The 24,699-nt window shown below is 33.6% G+C and overlaps 1 protein-coding gene across 8 annotated transcripts in view; it reads left to right on the forward strand.

Annotated features, from left to right (window-relative positions):
- The window catches only part of Dmd (dystrophin), a 2,092,376-nt gene that overhangs the window by 813,137 nt on the left and 1,254,540 nt on the right, over window positions 1-24,699 (forward strand). For all 8 annotated transcript variants that reach the window (XM_059250112.1, XM_059250109.1, XM_059250111.1 and 5 more), the window contains 4 exons: window positions 8,699-8,809; window positions 9,139-9,312; window positions 12,230-12,385; window positions 21,094-21,264. In XM_059250112.1, coding sequence (XP_059106095.1) covers window positions 8,699-8,809; window positions 9,139-9,312; window positions 12,230-12,385; window positions 21,094-21,264 — 612 coding nt within the window. The remainder of the gene's footprint in view (window positions 1-8,698; window positions 8,810-9,138; window positions 9,313-12,229; window positions 12,386-21,093; window positions 21,265-24,699) is intronic.

Below are 24,699 nucleotides of genomic sequence, written 5' to 3' on the forward strand. Positions count from 1 at the left end.
GTGATCTAAAATGCCAAACCCCTTAAGTATTTCTTTGAAGCAATTATACAAATAAATTTATCCAACTGAGCCAGGCAGTGGTGGTGCATGCCTTTAATCCCAGAACTTGGGAGGCAGAGACAGAAAGATCTCTCTTGAGTTCCAGGACAGCCTGGTCTACACAGTGAGTTACAGGACAGCCAGGGCTATTACAAAGAGAAACCTTGTCTCAAAAAAAAAATTATCCAATTATATTAATGGCAAAAATCACAGAACACAAATGTAATTATTCATTTCTTAACTTTCCGTAGCAATGTATGGAAGCACTGGGATTTATATTTATAAATCAGACCAGGTAATAAAAAGAATCCAAACACACAAACTGCACCCCAGAACTATTAAGATGGGGTACACTCAGTCAGCAGATAGTTTAGAAACTCTTTCAGTTACTCTGCTATAACTGAAGTGGAGAAGAAAATTGTTTCAGTTTTGATATTTTTGATTTTGTATTTCACTTCTCTCCAATCTTAAGAAGATTTTACTAATGGCTGTCTACTGGGTTTAGTTGAAAAAAGTCAAAGGGACCAGTCACTTGTTGCTGGCCATTCTCCTATTTTGATTGTTCCATCACTCTTATAAGAAATAAGTGAAAACCATAAAAATAGCTGAGAACCACTACACATAGTTTACACATGTAGAATGTACATTGTGGATGCACATTTGAAAATGAATATATATTTATTATTATTACTGTTTCTAATTCCATATATGTGAATATGCCAACAAATGAGAAGAATCATTAAATCAATTTACAGGATAGAGGTAACTATATTTGAATAGTTACATGTTTATAATGATTTATGTTATTAACATATGTCAAAATCCTGCATTCCCTCAAGTAATTTTAGATTTTGAATTTATAAAATGTATGAACAGCCTATCAGGGGCAAGTATTAACTTGCTGATGACATTTTGTACTGATAATGTACATTTTATAATTGGAAACAGGAACAATTTTCTGAGATTATAGCCAATTTCAGGATGTTTTAAATCAATAATTCTAATATATTTCCATTCTCATACAATGTGTCTCATATGTAACAAATTTATGGGTATAATAAGCAGGAGCAAAAAAGGACTATTTTAGAAAGAAATAAATTTTAAAGAAAAAACACCCCAAATCACAAAATAATAAAATGTTTCATTAACCAAGATAGGATTTTCTAGTGTTCCAAAGTTCATAATAGATCTGATTTATTTTCCCTGTTTCTTTTCATTTTTCATTTGTTATTGACAGTGTGGTTTAAATTTAGAATCATTAAATGGAAGAACAAATACACAAACAAAGAACCAAAAACTTCTAGTTTTAAACCAAAAGAAACTTTCCTTTTAAGCTGCATATCAAAAGAATGCATAATTGAGGTCTTGCCTGTATTTATAGATGATGATAAGCCTTAAACTTACATTGAATCTACTTGTTCCCATTTAAGTTTAAACATTTTAAATTATCAAAGTAAATGAGTTAAAAATAAAGTCATAATTATAGGTTTTGTTCTATCAGATTGGGTTTATGATTTCCTTGGGGAATTAAACAGACATAAGATGGAAATAGTCACTTTTTGATTGTAAATGACTTGGAACAACTTATTTTGACAGGCTAGTTCTTTGACGTTTACAAAGGGTCATCTTTTCAGAATATATATGAAAATTAAACAAATTAATGATGGGAATATAACTCAGTTGATTAAGTATTTGAGAATCCTGGGTTTTAGTGTACTGCAAAATACAGTAACACACACACACACACACACACACACACACACACACACATACACACAGGATGGGGTGGACAGGGAGAGAAGCAGGGACTAAGACAAAAGAAATACAGAGAAGACAAAAGAAATACAGAGATTTGGACTTTTCTCACCCCCAAACTAGATACAAGGATATAACTACTCAGTCTACCTGAGTGTTACTACATACGATTGATTACTTGTCAATTTAAAATGACTGTTATTACAATTTATTGTTTTGACTTGTATTTATCTACAGAAGATACAAAAGATTAAATCAGATTATCTGTCATTTACTGTAGTTAGACTGCATGCACAATCATGTTTTCTCAGAAAGTATGATAATGAGGTATGCAGTTTCTATTATAAGCTTAAAAAGGTTTTAACACTTCAATTATTGTATCTTAATGTGAATAAAACTTTCAATATAAAATAATGGTTGCAGTGAAGCCCAAAATAGTATTCTGAGTGTTTTGAGGCAAGTTAGATTTCATATGTATTGAAATATGTCTTTTATGGAGGATTTTTTCCCAAAAATAGCTCTCACAGTCATTATTAATTTAAAATAGGTACCAAGACAATAGCGAGCACATAACAATTTCTTTTTCTTCACATTTTTTTTTGTGATTTAATTGCCTGAATCTTCTGCTACTTTAAATTTGCCTCTGTGCTGTCATTATCTACCTCTATTCCCTTCTGTAATGTTCAAGATATGAGGGCAACCTGGTAGATATTTTATAAGCATTTGGAAAAGTCACTGAAATGCATAAGAATTTAGTCAATAATTCTGTCCAAGAAAAATGTGATAGTAATTGTAACCTATTAAAAAGCAGACAAACATGCCATGTTGACAGTCAGAAAACAGCAAGAGAAAGGTAAACATCAGAGAAATAAGGGCAGGGAGCAACCAGTTGGGGAGGTTTTCAGTAGCAGAGTGAAAGGAATGAAAGAGAATGGGATAAAAAAACAACTAAAATTTGTTTTACAAGTGTACAAAACTGTCAAACAGTACAAAAGGAAAGGATATCTCTAAATAACAATATTACTAGCATGATTAAGATCCATTTTTTAAGCAATGGAGTGAAATAATATATTTAAGAGAATTTTAACAGGTTATTTTCATTTTTGAGGCTAAGTATGAAAATGAAATGTGACTACAAATGGAGAGAAGAAATCTAAATCTATAGGGAATAATGCTTTCTCATTTGTCTGGACAATTTGTGAGTTTTGTTTTTACAAACCAAAATAAAAGATTTCTTTTTCTGTTCATTGAATTTTTACAAAATATATTATGAAATTTTCTAATTTATTTATTCATGACTGTAATTATATCTTTATATATTCCCTCATGGTTGAAAAGTAAAAATCATTCAGGATCCTTTGGAACATTTTCTTTCTTTAATTGTGCCTTCTTAAGGATACAATTTTAAAATTATTGTCTACTTCATAAAACTATAAATTCAACAGTGTTATACTTCTAAATTAATAATTAGTTGCCTCTGCTTGATAGCTTTTAATTCATTTTTTAAATATCTTGAGATATTTTGCTCGTTAGCAGTAATAAATTCTTAAATCGTTATTTGATACAATTTCTTTGATTCATTTCATGATTAAGGTAGCTACAGTTTAATTGTTTGCCACTTTATGTCAATTTGATACATGAGAATTATCTGATGAGGTAAAGTATTATAAAAAGCTGTGCTTAGAGCACTTACTTATACTATATTGGAAATATCACTTATGTTTGATTGAATTATTTTGTTTTATAATTTCACCTATTACCATCTTTAATGAAAAATTGGTATTTTCATTTCAGTTGTTTTATTTAATATGTAAATAATTTTATTTAAGGGTATAGTTACTGTATTATTATTATTATTATTATTATTATTATTATTATTATTATTTGGTTTTTCGAGACAGGGTTTCTCTGTGTAGCTTTTGCACCTTTCCTGGGACTCACTTGGTAGTCCAGGCTGGCCTCGAACTCACAGAGGTCCGCCTGGCTCTGCCTCCCGAGTGCTGGGATTAAAGGCGTGCACCACCACCGCCCGGCTTAGTTACTGTATTTTTAAATACCTTTTTTATTTTAGAACTTCATACTTGCCGACTAAATATCTCCTGCCCTTTCCTCTGTGCCCTCCAACATGTTCCATATACTCTTTCCCAAATTCTCAATCTCTCCTTTAATTATTATTGTTACATTTACACACACAAACACACACATACACACACACACACACACACACAAAATGTAAACACATACTGAGCTCCTATGTTCATTTGTCTGTGATCAAACAACCTGTGTGAGAGCACGTCCCTGCAGGAAATTATTATTGTTTTTCAGCAGCTACTGACCACCTATATCTCTTCATCTATTGGTGGCACCATGTGGAATTGTCCTTGTCCACCTGGTGTGTTAGCTGGTATTATTATTATTATGCATGTCCTGTTCAGGCAACTGATTGTTGAGAGTTTATGAATATACTTTTCCTTTGTCATGTTTGCAGTAACAATAGATGACCACATGGCCCCTGACTTTTAAATTCTTTCCACCCTTTCTTCTGTGGTTTTTCTTTAGTGACAGGCATAGGGTTTGCTTGCAGATGTATGTTAGGTTTGGGCACCCCATAGACACTTACTTGCATTTTGACCAGTTAAGGATCTCTGTAATAGTCTTCATCTGTTACAAAATGAAGCTTATGTGATGGCTACACATATCTGTGGGTATAAGGTCAAGCATTTCAAATATAGTTAGAACTTGTGTTTGTTTAGGAAAATGGCAATATTATGTTTACCTCTCTTGGTCTTTAATCTATCTAGCCATAGGCAGTTGACTAGATTTACAGTACTCAGTATGAATACCGTCCTTTTGAGTGAGCTTTAAGTCCAAGAAGAAAGATGTTGGTTATCCCCAAGATAAATTTGTCACATTGAAGCACTGTGGATAACTTGCTGGTCCAGTCATTGTTGTGGTTCACAGACTTACAGCTGGGTAGTACTACTACCTTTCCCTTGGCAAATAGCATGAGTCCTTCTAATTATATGAGAGCGAGTCCTCAGGGAAGAGACTTCCATGTCAGTTCCAACTAAATTCCTCCATGTCCTATATCTGAAGTATTTGATATCTTCAGCAATATAACATTATTTCAAATTCTGGGAGGCAACCAAGAACATTTAAAATACCCTATAAGGCTATGGGGATCTCTTGAACTCCATTAGCCAACAATTTTAGAGGTGTATTTCATGCTTGATATCAGAATTTTGTTAGATGGTCTATGGTTCACAAAGGGGAGCATTATCACTCTGAGTAGTGTAACTTTATTTAACCTGTACATCTGTGCATGCATGCACACATGTGCATGAGCGTGTATACACACACACACACACACACACATATAAACACACATATTTAAACATCTTACATTTTGTAATGATGTGAAATATTAGCTACTTTTCTGTTGTCATGATAAAGTACCATAACAAAGGCAACTTATAAGAGAATTTATACTGGCTTTTGGTACCATACTGTTGGTTAGAGTAAGATGGTGGGTAAAACATGGCAGCAGACGTGGTTGCAAGGACAGGGAACGTAGAGTTCATAGCTTAAAACAAATACACAAAGTAAACAGAAAAAGAATGGCAAATAATGATGGCTTTTTAATCAGAATGACCACTCTAAGTGACAAACTTCCTCCAGCAAGGATATACCACCTAAACCTTCCAAATAGTGCCACAAAATGGGGCTCACGTATTTAAATGTCAAAGACTATGGCATACACTTCTCACTCAAGCAACCCCCATATAGTGATGGAATTTGTTTTATGTGATTTGCGTTTTCTAAAAATGCTAGTGCATTTGAAATTTCCATGAGATTTTAGATGTGGTTTAAATTTAGTAGATAAAGTTGCTGACTTCTTTACTGTTTCTATTGGATTTTTTAAAAATTTGTATGCAGCCAGGATGATAATTTTACAAGAATTTTTGTTTTCTTTTCTTGAACACGTAATGGATAATAAGATAGAAAGTTGTACAACATATAGATTTTTTGAAGAATTTATAAATTTTTTGCAAAGTATGAAAAATTTTCTGATTGACATTTCCTCTTCCATCCCTAATGTTTTTTCTCTATGTCCTGATCATAATCTCAAAAGGCTTTACACTGTTTATCTTATTTTTGATATTGTTAATAGTAAATGCATGTACTACTCAAAGTCCTATATGAATGTATTATTCAGAAATTCAGTTATGTTTCAGAATAACATTTCTTACAATGATAAATGTTTTAAAATGACATGCTCTAAGAAGAGTATATTGATGAAGAAGAATGTAAAAGGTAAGTATAAATAGGTACAAATTATTACTTGAATTAAAATATGTTCAATTAATTTATAAACATACTAGATAAATACATCACATGTCCTATAACATTGCTGAGATAGAATAAACTAAAAATGTTTAATTATTTAATTTATAATTCATAAAATGGATTCAATTTTTTATATAATTATAGTTTGAGATTTTCTACAGTATAAATATCTCTCTCTCTCTCTCTATATATATATATATATATATATATATATATATATATTGTTGTTTTGTTTTTTTTTTTTCGAGACAGAGTTTCTCTGTGTAGCTTCGCGCCTTTACTGGAACTCACTTGGTAGTCCAGGCTGGCCTTGAACTCACAGAGATCCACCTGGCTCTGCCTCCTGAGTGCTGGGATTAAAGGCGTGCGCACCACCACCCAGCATTTATTCTATGTAATTTATTTAGCCACCAAGTTTGTTTTATATGCACAATCTACTCAACAAATGAGGAAAATTTAATCTCTAATCACTTTGGAACAGTTCCACAGAAGTGACAACTTGGTTGTCACAGGTGAGAAAGGCAAAAGTAAAATTAATTTTTAAAGAAACTAAAATTTATGGTATTTGTAACATCCAGTTATTGTCATCTCTAGTGTTTTTGTGGACTAAAACTATTCAGCTGGTGGTTCTGTCTTGGAGTCTTCTTAGATTATTGTAGGTTTGGGGCTTATAATTTAGTGACCTGAATGCTCATTTGGGCTCACTCACATGAAGTTGTCCACAGACAGCTTGTCTGGGATTATTTCTTGAAAACATATTTTGTGGTCCTTCTGTATGGTTTAAGGGTCATAGAGCATGCAATGATTTTAAGAGGGAATATCCTAAGAATAAACATCCCCCAAAGGTAGAAGTAGAAAGTAAGAAGCTCTTTATGAACATTTACTACAGCAAGAAGATTAGTTTTAGTGTGTTATTTCTTTTACTCAAGACAGTCAAATAACCAAACCAAAATTCAAAAAAGAAATAAGCCAGCCGGGCGTTGGTGGTGCATGCCTTTAATCCCAGCACTCAGGAGGCAGAAGCAGGCGGATGTCTATGAGTTCGAGGCCAGCCTCGTCTACAAAGTGAGTTCTAGGAAAGGCACAAAACTACACAGAGAAAGCCTGTCTCGAAAAACAAAAAGAAAAAAGAAAGAAGCCCAAAATCTTGTCGGAAATTGTTGAAAATATTGTGTGCTTATTTAAAGTTCACAAATCAATAGCTGTAGGAACTGATTATCTCAGACAGAAAGTGTTTGTTTCTGAAATGTCTTCCACATGTTCCTGTGTTTGAATTATTTTCTTTATAGCTGGTGGGAGGTTGTGGCACCATTTGTTACCTGGCTGGCACAAATAGGACACTAAGTGTAACCCTCTGGAGGTTTGGAAGTCCTTTGTGTGAGTCTAAAATATCTAAAATCCCCAGGTCTGTACTATGTGATCAAGCAAATACTACCACAAACTTTCACGTTTTAGCTGCCTTGACTTTGCCACCATAATGGACTTTTTCTCAACCTATGAGACAAAATTAGGCACCACTGCCTCAAATTGTTACTACTAGACATTAGTTATAGCAATGAGAAAAATAACACTCACTGTATGCTTCATTTAGATCAGTTTTCATGAAATTTAACTGAAATTTTTCAAAGAATGAGTGATGTAAGATGAATTGCTAAACAGTCTTATTAATAAAAAACCCAGAACCAGATATTGAGGTAAAAACTGAGAGATCAGAGAAACAGAAAAAAGCCAGCCATGTTCTTACTGCTAGAAATCCTCAGCCAAAAAGAGGCTACTTCCTGTATACTCACACCTATATGCCTTTCTGTCCCCGCCCTCTTACTTCCTCTCTCTGCCAGGCGGATCTCTGTGAGTTCAAGGGCAGCCTGCTCTACAGAGCAAGATCCAAGACAGGCACCAAAATTACAGAAAAACCCTGTCTCGAAAAAGCAAAAAAAAAAAAAAAAAAAAAGGCATGTGCCACCACTACTGCTTCTGTTCCCAGTGTGGCCTTGAACTCAGAGAGATCGGATGAATCTCTGCCTCTCAAATGGGATTAAAGGCATGTGCAACCACTGCCTGACCTCAATGTTTAATATAATGGCTGGCTTTGTCTTCTGATCCCCAGGCAAGCTTTATTTGTTAGAGCACAAATAAAATATCACCACACGGAGAAAAACATAATCAGCCAGAAACAATGTATCCCAATAGGAATTTCATTTTATTTTTCTCACCTCTGTCACAACTAGATTACTTATATGTTTTGACAATTTTATATTTGGTCAAATTAGAGTATACCTTCAAAAATAACATATAATCAACTCTACATATGACATATAAATGTACATTCTCTATTGAAAATTTTATCTAAAGGATTTTTTAGAATAATCTCAATTTTGAATAAAATAATTTCTTTTTTGGTCATTAAGGGATGTTTAAAGACATTCTTGTTAATTTTGAGGAGTGTGTTATTGCTGATAGTTCACGAGTATTTCTAAATTACATGTTCTTGGAAAGGGAGCTGTGTTTTACAATAATTTGAAGTGCACGCTGGTTAATAGTGTTGTCTTTCCAACAGAAAATCCAATCGGATTTGACAAGTCATGAAATCAGTTTAGAGGAAATGAAGAAACATAACCAGGGGAAGGATGCTGCCCAAAGAGTTCTTTCACAAATTGATGTTGCACAGGTATATTTTATTGTATAAGCTAGGGAGTTTGGCTTATATCTTAGACAATTTTGCTATCAGAAATTTAAAAACAATACTATGATATCTATGAATATAATATTTAAAACTAAAACATAGAGTTTAAAGATAAGTTAACATATTACTATTGAGTATCAAATTTATAAAGACTACTACATTCTCTGGGCACATATTCTTTGTGTTTAAAAAATGACAAATTTCCACTTATTTACTTTTAATTTCTATTCAGGTAAAACTTCAGAAAAAGGAAAATTAACAAAAATATGACTGGTTGATAAATTAATTAGTATTTCCTTACATTGCTGTTACAGAAAAAATTACAGGATGTCTCCATGAAATTTCGATTATTCCAAAAACCAGCCAATTTTGACCAGCGTCTAGAGGAAAGTAAGATGATTTTAGATGAAGTAAAGATGCATTTACCTGCACTGGAAACAAAGAGTGTTGAGCAGGAAGTAGTCCAGTCACAACTAAGTCACTGTGTGGTATGTATTCCTACTGGCAAATATCTAGCCACATTTTCACTTGCCTATATAGAACTTGATAATCTTTTATAACAGAATGTATTTCTCACAAGTGTAATAATTCTAGCAACTAGTTTTAAGATTTCAAAATGGCAATGTATTAAGATATAGGAGTTTTTATAGAAATAATAGTCATTTCATGTCATTTCAGAAGTGTGTTTTTCAGTCTATAATTTTGTTAATGTCTGCACAGAATAAAAAAGAGTCTTATTTATATAATTTTTCTTCAGACATTATTAAACAGAAATCAAGAAAGGAAATATATTTACCTAGAAACAGCAACTGCAGCACTAATTGTAATAGTTACAACCACTCTAGAAATAAAGCTTTTCAGTAACTTTAAATTATGTATAGTAGTCATCTTTATTCTCAAGGTTACAGATTACCTGAGAGAAATTAAAGACAAACAACTGTGAAGGGCACAGCAGATTTTTTCTAGGTACTCCAAATCCTAATGTATTTTCATTAAATAGTAGTGCTGAATATGCACTGAAATGTCACCAGACCACAAAACAATAAAAAGACGGAAAGATACAACTGACCTACATCATAAATTTATATCCTTTGTAAGATCTCATTTTATCATATGTCATCAGTGTTTAAAGTCTGTCTGTCAGATAACCCCTTTGATAACATAAAATGTTCATAAAATATATCTATTTGATACTATGAATAACAATATGGTGTCTTTACAAATGCATCAGATGTATCTGGATAAATGTGTAAAGTCTTCCTGTTTTGCAAGTACTATCAAATAAATGTGTGCCTTTGTGATTAAAATGAAATTATTTTATTTGATAATATCATCAATCATTTGGGTGTATTTTAATTAAATAATTCTATTAAGTAGTTTCACCATCCAAAATAGTATTTGGTATAATGTTATGCAGTGATTTGCTGATAATAGATGTACAAGAGTAGGCATATATACATGAGGTCCTATCTTAAAATTTTCAAAAACTAATAAAAATCAAAATATCCCAAATATACTGTCCACATTACTTGTATTTGCAATGGGAAAGATGTTCCCTCTCTTCTAACAGGATCTTGCCTCATAAGGTTTATCTCCCAATTAATGAGCTCAAAATGACGACACCTGTGTCTGTAGAAAGAAAACAGCCCACACATTACCTTGCTCTGGTTTAAATGTTAGGTGCAATGTTAATACTTTTTCTGTAAAGAAATCTTTATTTCACAGATTTTGTATTCTCTTTTGTAATATCCTTCATGATGATATGTACTATAACCATATCCTTGTCATCAAGAATGTATTTTGTTGTTGTTGATGATGATGTTATTTTATGAGGCCTCACTATACAGACAAGTGGGCCTTGAGCTCATAAATCCTCCTGTCCCCACTTCCCAGGTGTTGAAATTAAGTGCATGTCATACCACTCTTTGATAAGACTTTTTTTTTTCTAAAAAAAAATGTATTCTTAACATGAAACACAAAGACAGGGAACATTTTCCTTATTTGGTTGTAAATATTTTTTTGCTAATTAAAAAGAGTGAGTTCATCATTAAATGCATTGTAAGTCAAATCTCTTAACAATGATAAATCAAAAAGTTGTTTGTTCAAGTTCAGATAGGGAATCATTTAGAAGTATCAGTAATTTCAAATTGTTATAACTATGTGCTAGCATAAAAATAATGATTTCCATGTGAACAGAAGTGAAGTTTTTTCCTGTGCATTGTGAGGTATAAATTAAGTAAAAAAATGAGAAGCTTCAAAATGAATTCACGATTATTGATAAATAAATATCAACATCAGTCATCAAAGATGGATTAATATCACAGCAGATTATGCATGTGGCCATAATTAAGCAGATAAATTGCTCAGCTTTTAATGTTTGTTTTTACACATTGACTTATACCTAAAACGAGAAAAAAAGAAAGAATTGTTTTAATCCCAAGTGCAACCCACCTACTAGTGAGATTGTTCAAAGTAAGAAAAAAATTATTGCTTGGATTAAACATGGAACAAGTTAATGCAGAAATGTACTAGTCATTATATATGTACACATATATGCACATGAAAATATGTACCTATATATATTCATGCATATATGCATACAGATTCATATATTTCTCATAAAGTAAGTAAAAGAAATTGTAACACCAAAGTGGCATTGACAGTATATTGATAATTATAACTGCCTTTGAGAATTGTAATACTTGCCTCATAAGGCATTGTTATGCTAAGCTACCCATGTAAAGCAATATGTATGTGCTCAAAGTTGTGAGACACATGAAGAAATATTTTTCTATTGCTTTATATTCTTATCAGTACCCATATAATATATTTGTATTTTTCAATTAAAATATTTAAGATTAATTCATTTCTTTCCATGTGAAATTATATACGTGTTAACAGTGATCTAGATATTCAGATGTTTTACCCTACTTAAATGTAAGCACCATGAGAACAGCAGTGTAAATTTTTTACTTTTCCATTATTGATATGGCAAAAATGCAAATACTATCTAGTGGATTATAGGCACTCAATATATCAGAAAAGTGAGTAAATTCATTCTTGTAAACTTATGGCTAGAACTGGATAAAAGGGGCAGTTAAAATAAAAATCCTACAACATTTTGAAATAATATATATGAATTTAGATTGAAAAACTAAATATAAATGGTCTATTTAATTTGTAAGACTAACTGCAAATTATGCACATATATTTATATATTCTCAAATATTTAAGTTAACTCAACAGAAAATACAAAATGGTATAACAGCAGCCACAAAATGCACTTCATTTAAATTATGAACACAAAAGGTCAATTAAAGTGAAATATAGTCTGTTTATTTGTGCTAATAATATAATGCACCATACTTTGTATAGTATTTATGTTTGTTTTTTATTTTAACATAGAATTTGTATAAAAGCCTGAGTGAAGTGAAGTCTGAAGTGGAAATGGTGATTAAAACTGGACGTCAAATTGTACAGAAAAAGCAGACAGAAAACCCCAAGGAACTTGATGAAAGAGTAACAGCTTTGAAATTGCATTATAATGAACTGGGTGCAAAGGTGAGTACCTACTTAAACCAAAATCACATTTTATCATATTTACTGTATATTGTTAAACAACATGCAAGGAAAATATATACAGTATCAGACATTCTTACTGTGATTCTCTGTCTCATTTGAGTATTTCCAAATGAAATAGATTTTAAGATAACATTAGTCTCTGTTTGTCCATACAATTAGAAAAGAATATAAAACTTAAGGATGTATTTTTTTTTGTAAATCAGATAGATATAAAAGTTTTTTCTTGTTCTAAATCCTCTCTGTTCAGGGGAAGAAATCTATTTATGATGACTGGAAGATTTGTATATATTTTATATTCAGTCATAATAGGAGCAACACATTATACTTAGAATGATCTTGATGGAGTGGAGTTAGCACAGTTTGAAATCAACAAAAAATATATACATATATATTTGTTCAAATTATTTTATAAATATTCCCTTAAACATTTATGCATACATACATGTGTTTGGAATAACATCAGTTCCTTATTTCCTCTCCTCTAATTCCTTCACAATCCATTTTTAACATCATGTAATTGTTCTTTTTTCTTTTTGATGATGTTGCTGCATGGGGAGAGATCATGTTAAATGTATCTTTGACAAGACCTATATCAAAGAATTTTAGTTTTCAAGAAGTCTGTATGCTCTATTCACAGCAGCTTAATATTTACTATCATCTCTACACTGAAATTTTGTGATGATAAGGAATTTTATTTATTTTTTAGACATAGTCTTATGGAACACAGGCTTTTCTTGAATTCACAAAATAGCTGAGGCTGACATTGAACCCCTCATCCTTCTGCCTCCACTATTCAAATGCTGGGATTACAATCACATTCCTCCAGGCCTGGTTGATGTGTACACTCAGTAATAAAGAAAAAAAAAACGTGGTTAGGAAAGATGACAGACTTATCTTACTTTTTCAGTTAAATATAATTATCTAGACCAATTCTTTGCACAAAACCATTGCCTTTAACATGAATAATTTTGACATAGAACATTACAGAAAAAAAATCACTTGGAATTTAAAAAAAATGAAATTAGAAGCCTATTAAAACCACAAGTTGATCATTACTAAGAATTTAATGAATCTGATAATGATGCAAATCCCCATTTCTTCCTGAAACTACAAATTTGAAAGCTTATGCTTAATAATTTGATATTAAATAATATCATTAATACAAAGTGATAAGAGTACAAATAAATGATTTTTAATAACATGTCAGAATGCATCACAAATAGGGGAAATAAATTTGTATTTGAGGTAAATATTAATTTAGAAACATTAATGATTAAGGGATTGTATATTAATACCTTCATATAAAATGCAGTAATTCATGTGTTTCTTGCCTAAGAAAAAAAAATTTTCTATTTATTGACCTTCAAAGCATCAACAACAAAGGTGGCTTTTTAATAAAGCAAAGACAAAGCTGTATTTGATGAAATCATTCTTTAAATACACAAATAGAAAACCATTCTAAATTCATTCTCCTCAGAATTTGCATGCTTGTACTTAATTAAGTACATCGCCATTTGAACTAAATAGTTCATACTTCCATCACAAGATTATATACTGGGGAAATACCAATAACAGTAATGTATTCTGCAAACTTCTGAGGCCTGTCGTTCCAAGCTAAAAGTGCTGACCCATTCAAGGTCCATGATTGTTGCTTCAGTCTCTGCGTTCTGCTAGGAGCCCTGCTTGGTTGACTCTGTAGGCCTTGTTCTCCTGGTGTCCTCAACCCCTGTGGCTCCTGTAGAGTCCTTCCCATACCTCTTCTGCCAGGATCCCTTTGCCCAGTGTTTGACTGTGGGTCTCTGCATCTTTCCCACAAGTTGCTGGATGAAGCATCTCTCAGGATACCTGAGCTAGGCACTGATCTATGAGTATAACAGAATATCATTATTAATCATTTCAATGAATTTTCCAGGTTGTGTTTCATTCTATCTTGGGTTTCTGGGCTGTCCAGTCTCTGTTTCCAGGGTAACTAGTCAGTCAATGTCAGGTGTGTTCTCCCTCTCATGGCATGGACCTCAAGTTGGACCAGTAATTGGTTGGACACTCCCAGAAGTTCTGTACCACCATTACACCAGCATATCGTGGAGGCAGAACAGAGTATAGATTGAAAGTTTTGTGACTGGGTTGATATTGCAGTTCCACTGCTGGAATCCTTGCCAGGTTATAGAAGATGGCCGACTCAGGCTCTGTATCCCCCATTGCTAGAATTCTTCGCTATGGTCATTCTTGAAGATTCCAGGGAGTTTCTACTATACCATATTTCCACATAGTCCATGATGGCCCCCCCAATTCCAGTTGTCTCACTCTAACCCCCACCTAATCCCTCATGCTCCCATCCCAAACTTCCACCAATCCCCTCATAAAATCTACTCTATTTCCCTTTCCAAAGGAGATCCATATGTTCCCCCACTTAAGCCCTCCTTGTTACTGCCTCTCTGGGCCTGTGGTTTGTAGCATGATTATCCTTTACTTTTTTGTTTGTTTGTTTGTTTTTTTGAGACAGAGTTTCTCTGTGTAGCTTTGCGCCTTTCCTGGAACTCGCTTTGGCGACCAGGCTAGCCTCGAACTCACAGAGATCCGCCTGGCTCTGCCTCCCAAGTGCTGGGATTAAAGGCGTGTGCCACCACCGCCCGGCGATTATCCTTTACTTAACAGATAATGTCCACATATAAGTGAGTACAAAACATGTTTGTCTTTCTAGATCTGGATTACTGCAATCAGGATTTTTTTCAGTTCTATCCATTTTCCTGCAAATTTCATGATGTCATTGTTTTTAATAACTGCATAATACACTGTATAAATGTACTGTGCTTTCTTTGTCCATTTTTTGGTTGTGGGACAACTAGGTTCTTTCCAGTTTCTGACCATTAAAGCCAATACAGCAAGCCTATAGCCTACATCAAATTAAATGGAGAGAAAAATCAATGCAATTCTACTAAAATCAAGAAGAAGAAAAGATATCCATTGTCTCCATATCTATTCAGTATAGTAGTTGAAGTTCTCCTGGGAGTATTAAGAAAACTACAGGAGATCAGGAGGGCATACAATTTGTTAAGTAAGAAGTCAAAGTATGAATATTTGCAGATGATATGATAATATACATAAGTGACCCCAAAAATATAGCAGGGAACTCCTATAGCTGATACATACCTTCAGTGAAGTGGCAGGATACAAGGTTAACTAAAAAAAAAAAATCAATAGCCCCAGAGGACCTGGGTTCAGTTCCCAGCACCCACATGGCAGTTACAACTGTCTGTAACTCCAAGATCTGACACCCTCACACAGACATATATGCGAGCAAGACACCAATGCACATTAAATAAATAAAAAAATAAAATAAAATTTAAAAAAAAAAGGATCATTAAAAAAAATATTAAAAGGCCAGGTGGTGGTGGCACACACCTTTAATCCCAGCACTCAAGAGGCAGAGCCAGGCAGATCTCTGTGAGTTCGAGGCCAGCCTGGGAGAGGCACAAAGCTACACAGAGAAACCCTGTCTCGAAAAACCAAAAAAAAAAAAAAAATCAGTAGCCATCCTATATACAAATGGCTAACAGACTGAGAAAGAAATCAGGGAAACAACATCCTTCACAGTCACCTCAAATAATATAAAATACTTCAGTGTAATTCTAACTAAGCAACTGAAAGATTTGTATGCTTAAAATTTTCAAGTCTTTGAGGAAAGGAATTGAAGAAGCTATCAGAAGATAGAAAGATCCCCCATTGTCATGGAATAGTAGGGTCAACATAGTAAAAATGGCTGTCCTACCAAAAGTAATCTACAAATTCAATGCAATCCCATGAAAATTTCAACACAATTCTTTGTAGGATATGAAAGGACAACACTCAACTTTATATGCAAAAATAATAAAACTCAAGAAAGCTAAAATATTCCTGTATAATATAAGAACATCTGGAGGTATGACCATTCTTAATTTCAAGTTCTGTTACAGAGCTATAGTAATAAAAACCACATGGTAGTGGCATAAAAAAAGACAAGTTGATCAATGGAATTTAATTGAAGACCCAGATGTAAATGTACACACCTATGGATACCTGATTTTTGATAAATAAGCCCAAAATATACAGTGTAAAGAAACAAAGCATCTTCAACAAATAGTGCTTATCAAACTGAATGGTGGCATGTAGAAAATGCAAATGGATCAATATGTATCTGCATGAACAAAATTCAAGTCCAAGTGGATCCAAGACCTCAACATAAAACCAGATACACTGAATCTAATAGAAGAGAAAGTGGAGAATAGACTTGAATGAATTGGCATAGGAGACAACTTCCCAAACAGAATACCAATAGCAGAGGCATTAAGAATCAACAAGCAGTAAATGGGACCTCATGAAACTGAAAAGCTTTTGTAAGGTAAAGGATATTGTCAATAGGACAAAACAGAAGCCTACAGAATGGGAAGAGATTTGCACCAATTCCATATTAAACAGAGGGCTAATATCCAAAAAACTTTATATGCAAAATCATAAAGAACTCAAAAAACTAGACATATCAACAAGCCAAATAATCCAATTAAAAAATTATCAACAGAGGACTCTCAAATGGTTGAGAAACACTTAAAGAAATGTTCAGCATCCTTAGCCATCAGGGAAATGCAAATCACAACTCTTTTGTGATACCTTCTTTTACCTAACAGAATGACCATGACACAAAACACAAGTGACAGCTCATGCTGGAGAAGATGTGGATGGAGCAAGGGGGACACCCTCTGCTGCTGAGAGTGCAAACTTGTCTAGCCATATTGGAAATCAATATGGAGGTTTCTCAGAAATTTGGGAATCCATCTGCTCCAAGACCCAGCAATACTACTCATGGGCATAAACCCAAAGGACCCTCCAATCTACCACAAGGACACTTGCTCAACTATGTTCATAGTGGCTTTACCCAGTACTTTTCTTAAAACATAAAATTTTCTTTTAATTTTGAAAACATTGATTATCTGCAATGTTCAAGGAATATGAAGTAAATTTCCTTACATCTAAATCTCATCGATTGGATGAGAAATATTCTACTTGGCTCCCTTCACATAATACCTGTGGTTCTTTTTTTGTTCACTATGCTTTGACATTTTTTCTTTATTAAGACATTTTCTACTCACTCCTCATGCTATCCACAGACCCCCTCCTCCCTCCTCCCACCCCCTAGCACTCTTTCCCAAGCCACCCCATATCCCCACATCCCCCAAATCGAGGTCTCCCATGGGGAGTCAGCAGAGCCCAGCTCACTGAGCCTAGGCAGGTCTAAGCCCCTTCCTACTGCACCAAGGCTGTGCAAGGTGTCACACCACAGGCACCGGATTCCCAGAAGCCTGCCCATGCACCAGGGACAGATCCCCATCCCCCTGCCTGGGTGCCCCCCAAAACAGTTCGAGCCAAACAACCATCTTCCATGTCCAGACGGCCTAGTCCAGTCGCATGGGTTCATGGGTTCATGGGTTTCCACTAATGTGGTTGGGCTTTGACATTTTTTTAATGAGCATGAATAGCAATGTCATCTCCAAAATACAATTGTTAATGTCCATCAAAACAATAACTACTGAAGCATTTTAGTGTCAGCTGAAGCATGAATCTAATTAATCTTAGTCAATAAAAAACAGATATCGAGGGTGAAAGCTGAAGGATCAGAAAAGCAGAGCAGCCAGCCATTAGGGAGACTTCTTACCTCTAGGAATCCTCAGACTGAATGAATGAAATCCTGTCTCTATAAATCTTAAGTCTGAATGGGGTGGTGTCCCGTCTCCACCCACTTTATATTCCTGTCTCTACCTCCCTAGTGCTGGGATTAAAGGCATGAGCCTCTCATGTGCTAGGATCAAAGGCATAATCCTCCCAAGTGTTGGGATTAAAGGTGAGAGATCCCAAATGCTGGTATTAAAGGCATGAGCTATCACTGCCGGGCTCTGTTTCTCTTTTTGACTGGTTCAATCTTGTATAGCCCAGGGTGGCCTTGAATTCCTCATCTTCCTGCTTCCTCCTCCTAAGTGCTGGGATTAAAGGTGTGTGCCATCACTGCCTGGCCTCTATGATTAACTAGTGGCTAGCTCCACCCTCTGATCTTCAGGTAAGCTTGATTTGTCAGAACACAAACAAAAATATCACACAAACAATCCACAGTATTTGGTATTCTTATCAAATATTTATATCCCTTCCTCACAGACAAGGACAGTGTAAAAACATTTCCATAAGGTGGCAGTGTCTCCTGTTTTTTAAATCCTACTTAGTTGGATATAAACAAAATAAAATAAATAACAATCAATAATGCATTAGCTTTATGAAAATAGGATTTCTTTGAAACATTGAATCTAGAATCCTTTTCTACAAATAGAGCACAGAAATAAAATAACAATGAATAGAAGCAAGATATAAAGTTTTTATTTTTTTTGTCTCCTGCATAAAAATAAAGTCCTTGCAGTCTAAAGGGTAGATGTTTATACTTCCATTGGAGAAAAAAAGTAGAAATGAAAATATCTTAAAATATTCAATCTGGGCCAGTGAGATGGCACAGCTGGAAAAGGAACTTGCTGCCGAGCCTGATGATTTGAGTTCAATCCCTGGAACCCTACATTGTAGAAGAGAATCAACTCCTATAAGTTGTGCTCTGAATCCCACCCATGCTCTATGGCAGAGGAAAGCCCATACACATGTGTGTCCACGTGAACACATATATGCATACACACACACACACACACACACACACACACACACACACACACACACATACACACACACTCAACCCACTACCACTGCCACCACCACCCAGTAAATAATGTATGGGAAAGAATAAAACAGTGAATCTACTGGCTGGTGAGATGGCCCAGGCATTGAAGCACGTGTCTCACAAGCATGAAGACTTGAGTTGGATTCATAGAAACTATGTAAAAATACTGGATGTGGTGGCCCATGCTTATAGTCCCATGTTGGGAAAACAGAGACAGGAATATCTCTGGGCTAAATGGCGATGTTGCTAGCTTGATTGGTGACCCACAGACAAATAACAGACTCTATTCCAAAGGAGTTAGATAGTGTTCCTTACCATAACACTTGAGGCTGTCTTCTGTTGTCTACACACAAGCATACATATGTATATAAACACACACATACAGAAACTGTCTCCTACTTAAGTACCCACAACACACATGAACATGTATATACACAGATGTATATTAAAAGTTTGAATTTGCATCCAAGAATTAAAATATATATATATAATATATTATTAAACTAAATTATTATTGTATTATGTATTATAATATACTATATTATTATATTATAATATTAAACTCTTAAACTATATTAAAATAATATATTATTAAATTAAAATAGATATTTTATATATATATAATTTGTTCATGAAGGAACAAATCAATTTATTGAATATTTGAAATTTATATCAGCATTTATATTGCAACATGTGAAACACTTTAGACATAATTTTATCTTTGATTTTTTATGCTAATAGTTATTACATACAAACAAACACACACATATATCCAGAGCCTGAAGCATAAATATACATTCATATTGTGTTTGTATTTTCTTATACAATTTCATAAAGGTTCAGACTAACTTTAAGTCTATTTTCAGATAGTATATTAATAAAACCAAATCTTTAACTAGGCATGGTGGCAAATGCCTTTAATTCCAATACTTTGGAGATAGAGGCACGTGGATCTCTTCCTAGCCACTCTGGTATCAGGACAGCAGGAATACACAAAGAAACCCTGTCTCAAAAACAAAATGAAACAAAATAAATGAATACACCTTTCTATGGTTTTCTTTGCAAACAAAGTAGTAATATAAGAAATTTTGTCATGTAGTCATATATACAGTTTTTATTAAGCCATTTTTGAAGATAAATACTGTATATATAGGAAACATTTCAAATTAACATGATACTGACTTAAACTTCTACTGAGTTTTTCATTCACAATATTCCATAGTGCTATTTGGAATATATATTTGTTAATGTTCTAGCTTTTCAACCGTGAGAGTAAATGTGCATATATATAAGATCAGTTTTCAAATTTATGAGAATGAAATTTGGGGTTTTAAAATTATTTTGCCCTCTTTTGATAGAAATTCTGTTTATGGGAAAGGTTATGGTTGGTGGTGTTCTATGCAAAAGTAATTTGAAAATGTTTTGAAGAAAAAATGATAATTCTATATATTACACAAATATTTTTGCCTCTGTATATAAATATTCTTCTACTTTCTTGATATACTCCTAAGCAAGAGAAAGGCTCATTTGCATTTTGAACCATGTAAACCTGTTTATTCATGTCTTTGTCAAGTGACTATAGATTTTTCCTGTGACAAATAGGTCTTATCTTTTGTTTGTCTTCTATTAGTCTATTTATTCCAAACTTTGGCCATAAATAGTGTTTTTATTTTACTTAGAAACAAATTCACATAGTTTTTCGGTTATCATGCTATCATTACAGCCAACAAAGGCACTATATTTTGGCTAAGCATTTTAGTTAGTACAGACTTTTTTTTTACTATTAATTTTCTGACTATATGATTTTTCTAAAATAAGATGGAAAAGAGCATGTAAGAAAATAGTTATTTTACAGTGATTGAAACATAAAACTTCCAATAAAGGGACTGTAAATAAACTTGACTTGTAAAGTAAGCCAAATTCAATATATTATTATTATATTTAGGTAACAGAGAGAAAGCAACAGTTGGAGAAATGCTTAAAATTGTCCCGTAAGATGAGAAAGGAAATGAATGTGTTAACAGAATGGCTGGCAGCAACAGATATGGAATTGACAAAGAGATCAGCAGTTGAAGGAATGCCAAGTAATTTGGATGCTGAGATTGCCTGGGGAAAGGTAAATCCTATATTACTGAATGTTATTTTTAACATATATGAAAACATATAGTAAATGATTTTATAACCAAATAGTAATGCTTAATAGTAATAGAATTATTAATATTACCTTGCTTCATTTTTACTTTTCTCAAAATTTACTCAGGGTCTAACTATATATTTCAAGACTGTTAAATCAAATGATAAATTATATGAAGAATCTTTCCAAAGCATACATTGAATAAATATGTTTTGAGTAAATCCTTTAAAATGTGTACATTATCATTAAAAACTCAGAGTTCAGAAATTCTACTGGTATTCTAAATGAATCATATGTATGTAACGGTTGAAATATATCATTCACAGAGATTTAGTTCTATGTTTTATTAGTTTATCTCAAACTACAGTGCTTAGCTGGAACATAAAACGAGGATGCAACAAGATACAGGAACTGTGGACAATTCAGAATATTACCAAGGTCATAATCGTAAAGAATCTAAAGGGATCTCAGAAGGTTCTATCATTTCTGTCACCAAAGGGCACTTGGCCTACTTTTGTTCTAGCTGGGAAATTCTTGTCATTTCTCTTGACAGCCAGAAAGACATTTATTGCTGCTTAGAATTTAAGGTCAAACACTCATATCTTAATATTTTTCTAGGTGATTAATTACTAGAGTAATTGAAATTGTCCTAATAAAAGGAAGTAGCTGATGTAGCTGGTATTAATAGCATATGCTCACCTCAGATTTCGCCAAGGCATTTGGGCCATTTACAAAGCATACTCACTCTCTTTTCTTTAAATTAATGAGTATTTGACTGAGTTAATTATCTATCTAAGATATTTGCACTTATTTTTAATTTAGTGAGGCTAAATATTTCTAAATTTGAAAAAAGTATAATATGTAAAAAATTATGATGATATGTTGCCACACTTAATATCATCTCTCTTTGTGAAAATTTAGAGAATATGTAATTATAAAATTTTGAGAAAAATAGTGGCGGATTACATTCCTTTTCTCTCTACTAAGAATGGTTCTTTAGAGTTACAGCTCTTATTTTAAGGTCATATACTTTGTGAGATTATTATGATAAGGAAAAACCAGAAAATATAGACTAAAAATTGAACTGGTCTCATTTTCCCCTTACCATTCTATCATATAATGACATTCTATACATTTGTTTCAATTAAATCAATAATTATATGTTTAGGTACAATCTTGGCTACTATAAAAATCAGCCAAGATGCAATGTTTCAGAGAAGATAAAGATGAGGTTTTATCTCAAACAAGGTTCAGGGTAAAGGAAGTGTCGTTGGTATAAGAAGTCATCCACAGGCCTTGGGTCATCTTTGCTCTATCTTTTCAAAATCTTTGGTTGTTTCTATTCTTATCATAAAACTTGCTCACTACTGCTAAGTTTTCAATTTCACCCACAATAAGGAAGATAATGAAATGGAGAACACTAGTTCTCTCTCAGTGATGAATGGTAAGAGCTCCATGCATTATTCTTGCTCTTATTTCATTTGCCAGAACTAATATAGCCTGATCTATTTACCAGAGTTGGTAACAAAATATGGACATTAGATGAGCAATGTTGCACCCTGTTTAAACGACCTTGCACTGAAATGAATACAGAAAGAATGCATTTTGAAAGATGACTATCTTGGCTAATGCAGTATCTTACTGGCATTTTACTTCAATAACTAAAGAATGAGAAAAAAAGGTCCATATAACCTGCAAACCTATAAAACATTATCTATCAGTGCCTAACAGCTTCTATTATGAGTCTCCATAAAACAGCCCAAATCAAATATATATATATATATATATATATATATATATATATATATATATATATATATATATATATATATACTGATCAGTTTCCCCTTCCTCCTCTCCTCCCATCCTTTCTCCCACCCCATTCCATCTCCTCCCTCCAGTCACTCCTCTTCTGTTTCTGTTCAGAAATTGGCAGGTTAGTTGATTCTATTCAAACTAAATATTTTTACTCTTTTCTGTATGAAATATCATAAAGTGTACAAGTTACCTTTAAGGGATTCATGAATACTATCCAGAATTGATTTTCTGTAATCTCTTATTATCACAGATATATCTTCATTGCTGCTTTCAAAATGATCAGTTTCAATCGATGGCCAGGACTTCCTTAGGAGACTATACAAAGCAGGAGCTTGAAATGTGGAACTTACTTTCCATAGTTTTGGAGACTAATGTTCCAAGATCAGTAGTCAAGAAAGTTGTTAGTAGTTAGTCTCATCTATGGACATATCTGAAAACCAAATTAATCTTCTTATAATGACACTAGTCATATAGATTCACTATCACTATGATATAACAGTTGCCTCAGTAAATTTTCTATTGCTATAGAGTCATACTCTGAAGTACTGGCATTTGGAACTTCATCATGTGACTTATGGGAGAATGTAAAACAGACTCTGACAAGGGAGAAGCCCTGAAATGCAGATGATTTCTATAATGATGCATAAAGAACAAGATCTAGACATGAAAGTAATTTGAAACTCAACTAGTTGCATTTTATAAGCAAGATAAAATTTAAAGTTATAACAAATATATTCTAGAATCTTCATAAAGATTTTTCCTTGGTTTTCTTAAGAAGTGTAATTTGAATTAACTTCACAAACAAACAAAAATCAAACCAAAACAAAACACATTAAAATTCCACATCACAATATCTTTGGTAAGTTCTCAAAGTTACAGGAGGTTTGAATAATCTGGAGTTATGGCCACAGACTGAGTCTTCATGCCATCTCCTTAGTTCATTCACAGTTAATGTACTTTTTTTTTTTTTTTTTTTGGTTTTTCGAGACAGAGTTTCTCTGTAGAGCTTTGCGCCTTTCCTGGAACTCACTTGGTAGCCCAGGCTGGCCTCGAACTCACAGAGATCCCCCTGGCTCTGCCTCCCGAGTGCTGGGATTAAAGGCGTGCGCCACCACCGCCCGGCTGTTAATGTACTTTCTTGTCAGAAACTGTACTAGACAAAGCTGAGGTACCTATTGATATATCAAAGCTGCTGGATCCTCCCAGGATCCCTCAGTCGCTCCCAGTTACAGCATCATCCTGGCTGGCATACACCAACCCCTACCCTGAAGTCTCCAGCTTAGGAACTAAGCTGGGCTGGGCTACCCTTCCCAACAGCTCCTCTGTTCCTGTTTTGACTACATTGGCTATGTGGCCCTTTTGCCTTTTTGGTCTCTTGGCCTCCTGGCCTCTTGGTCTTCTGACTTTCCCCCTTTCTTCCTGCCCCTCCTCACATTGCTTGGTCCATTTTGCCAGGCATGTTCACTCAGAACTCTCCCAGATGTCTCTACCTCTGCTTATTTTCTTCCTTTTATCTATAATAAAAACTTCAACCCCTTAGAAGCAGTTATGTCTTCCTTTTATTTTTTTGAATTCATTCTTCTATAGTCAGCATGGTCT

This window comes from Peromyscus eremicus, chromosome X (genome assembly GCF_949786415.1).
Source record: "Peromyscus eremicus chromosome X, PerEre_H2_v1, whole genome shotgun sequence".
NCBI classification, from domain to species: Eukaryota; Metazoa; Chordata; class Mammalia; order Rodentia; family Cricetidae; genus Peromyscus; species Peromyscus eremicus.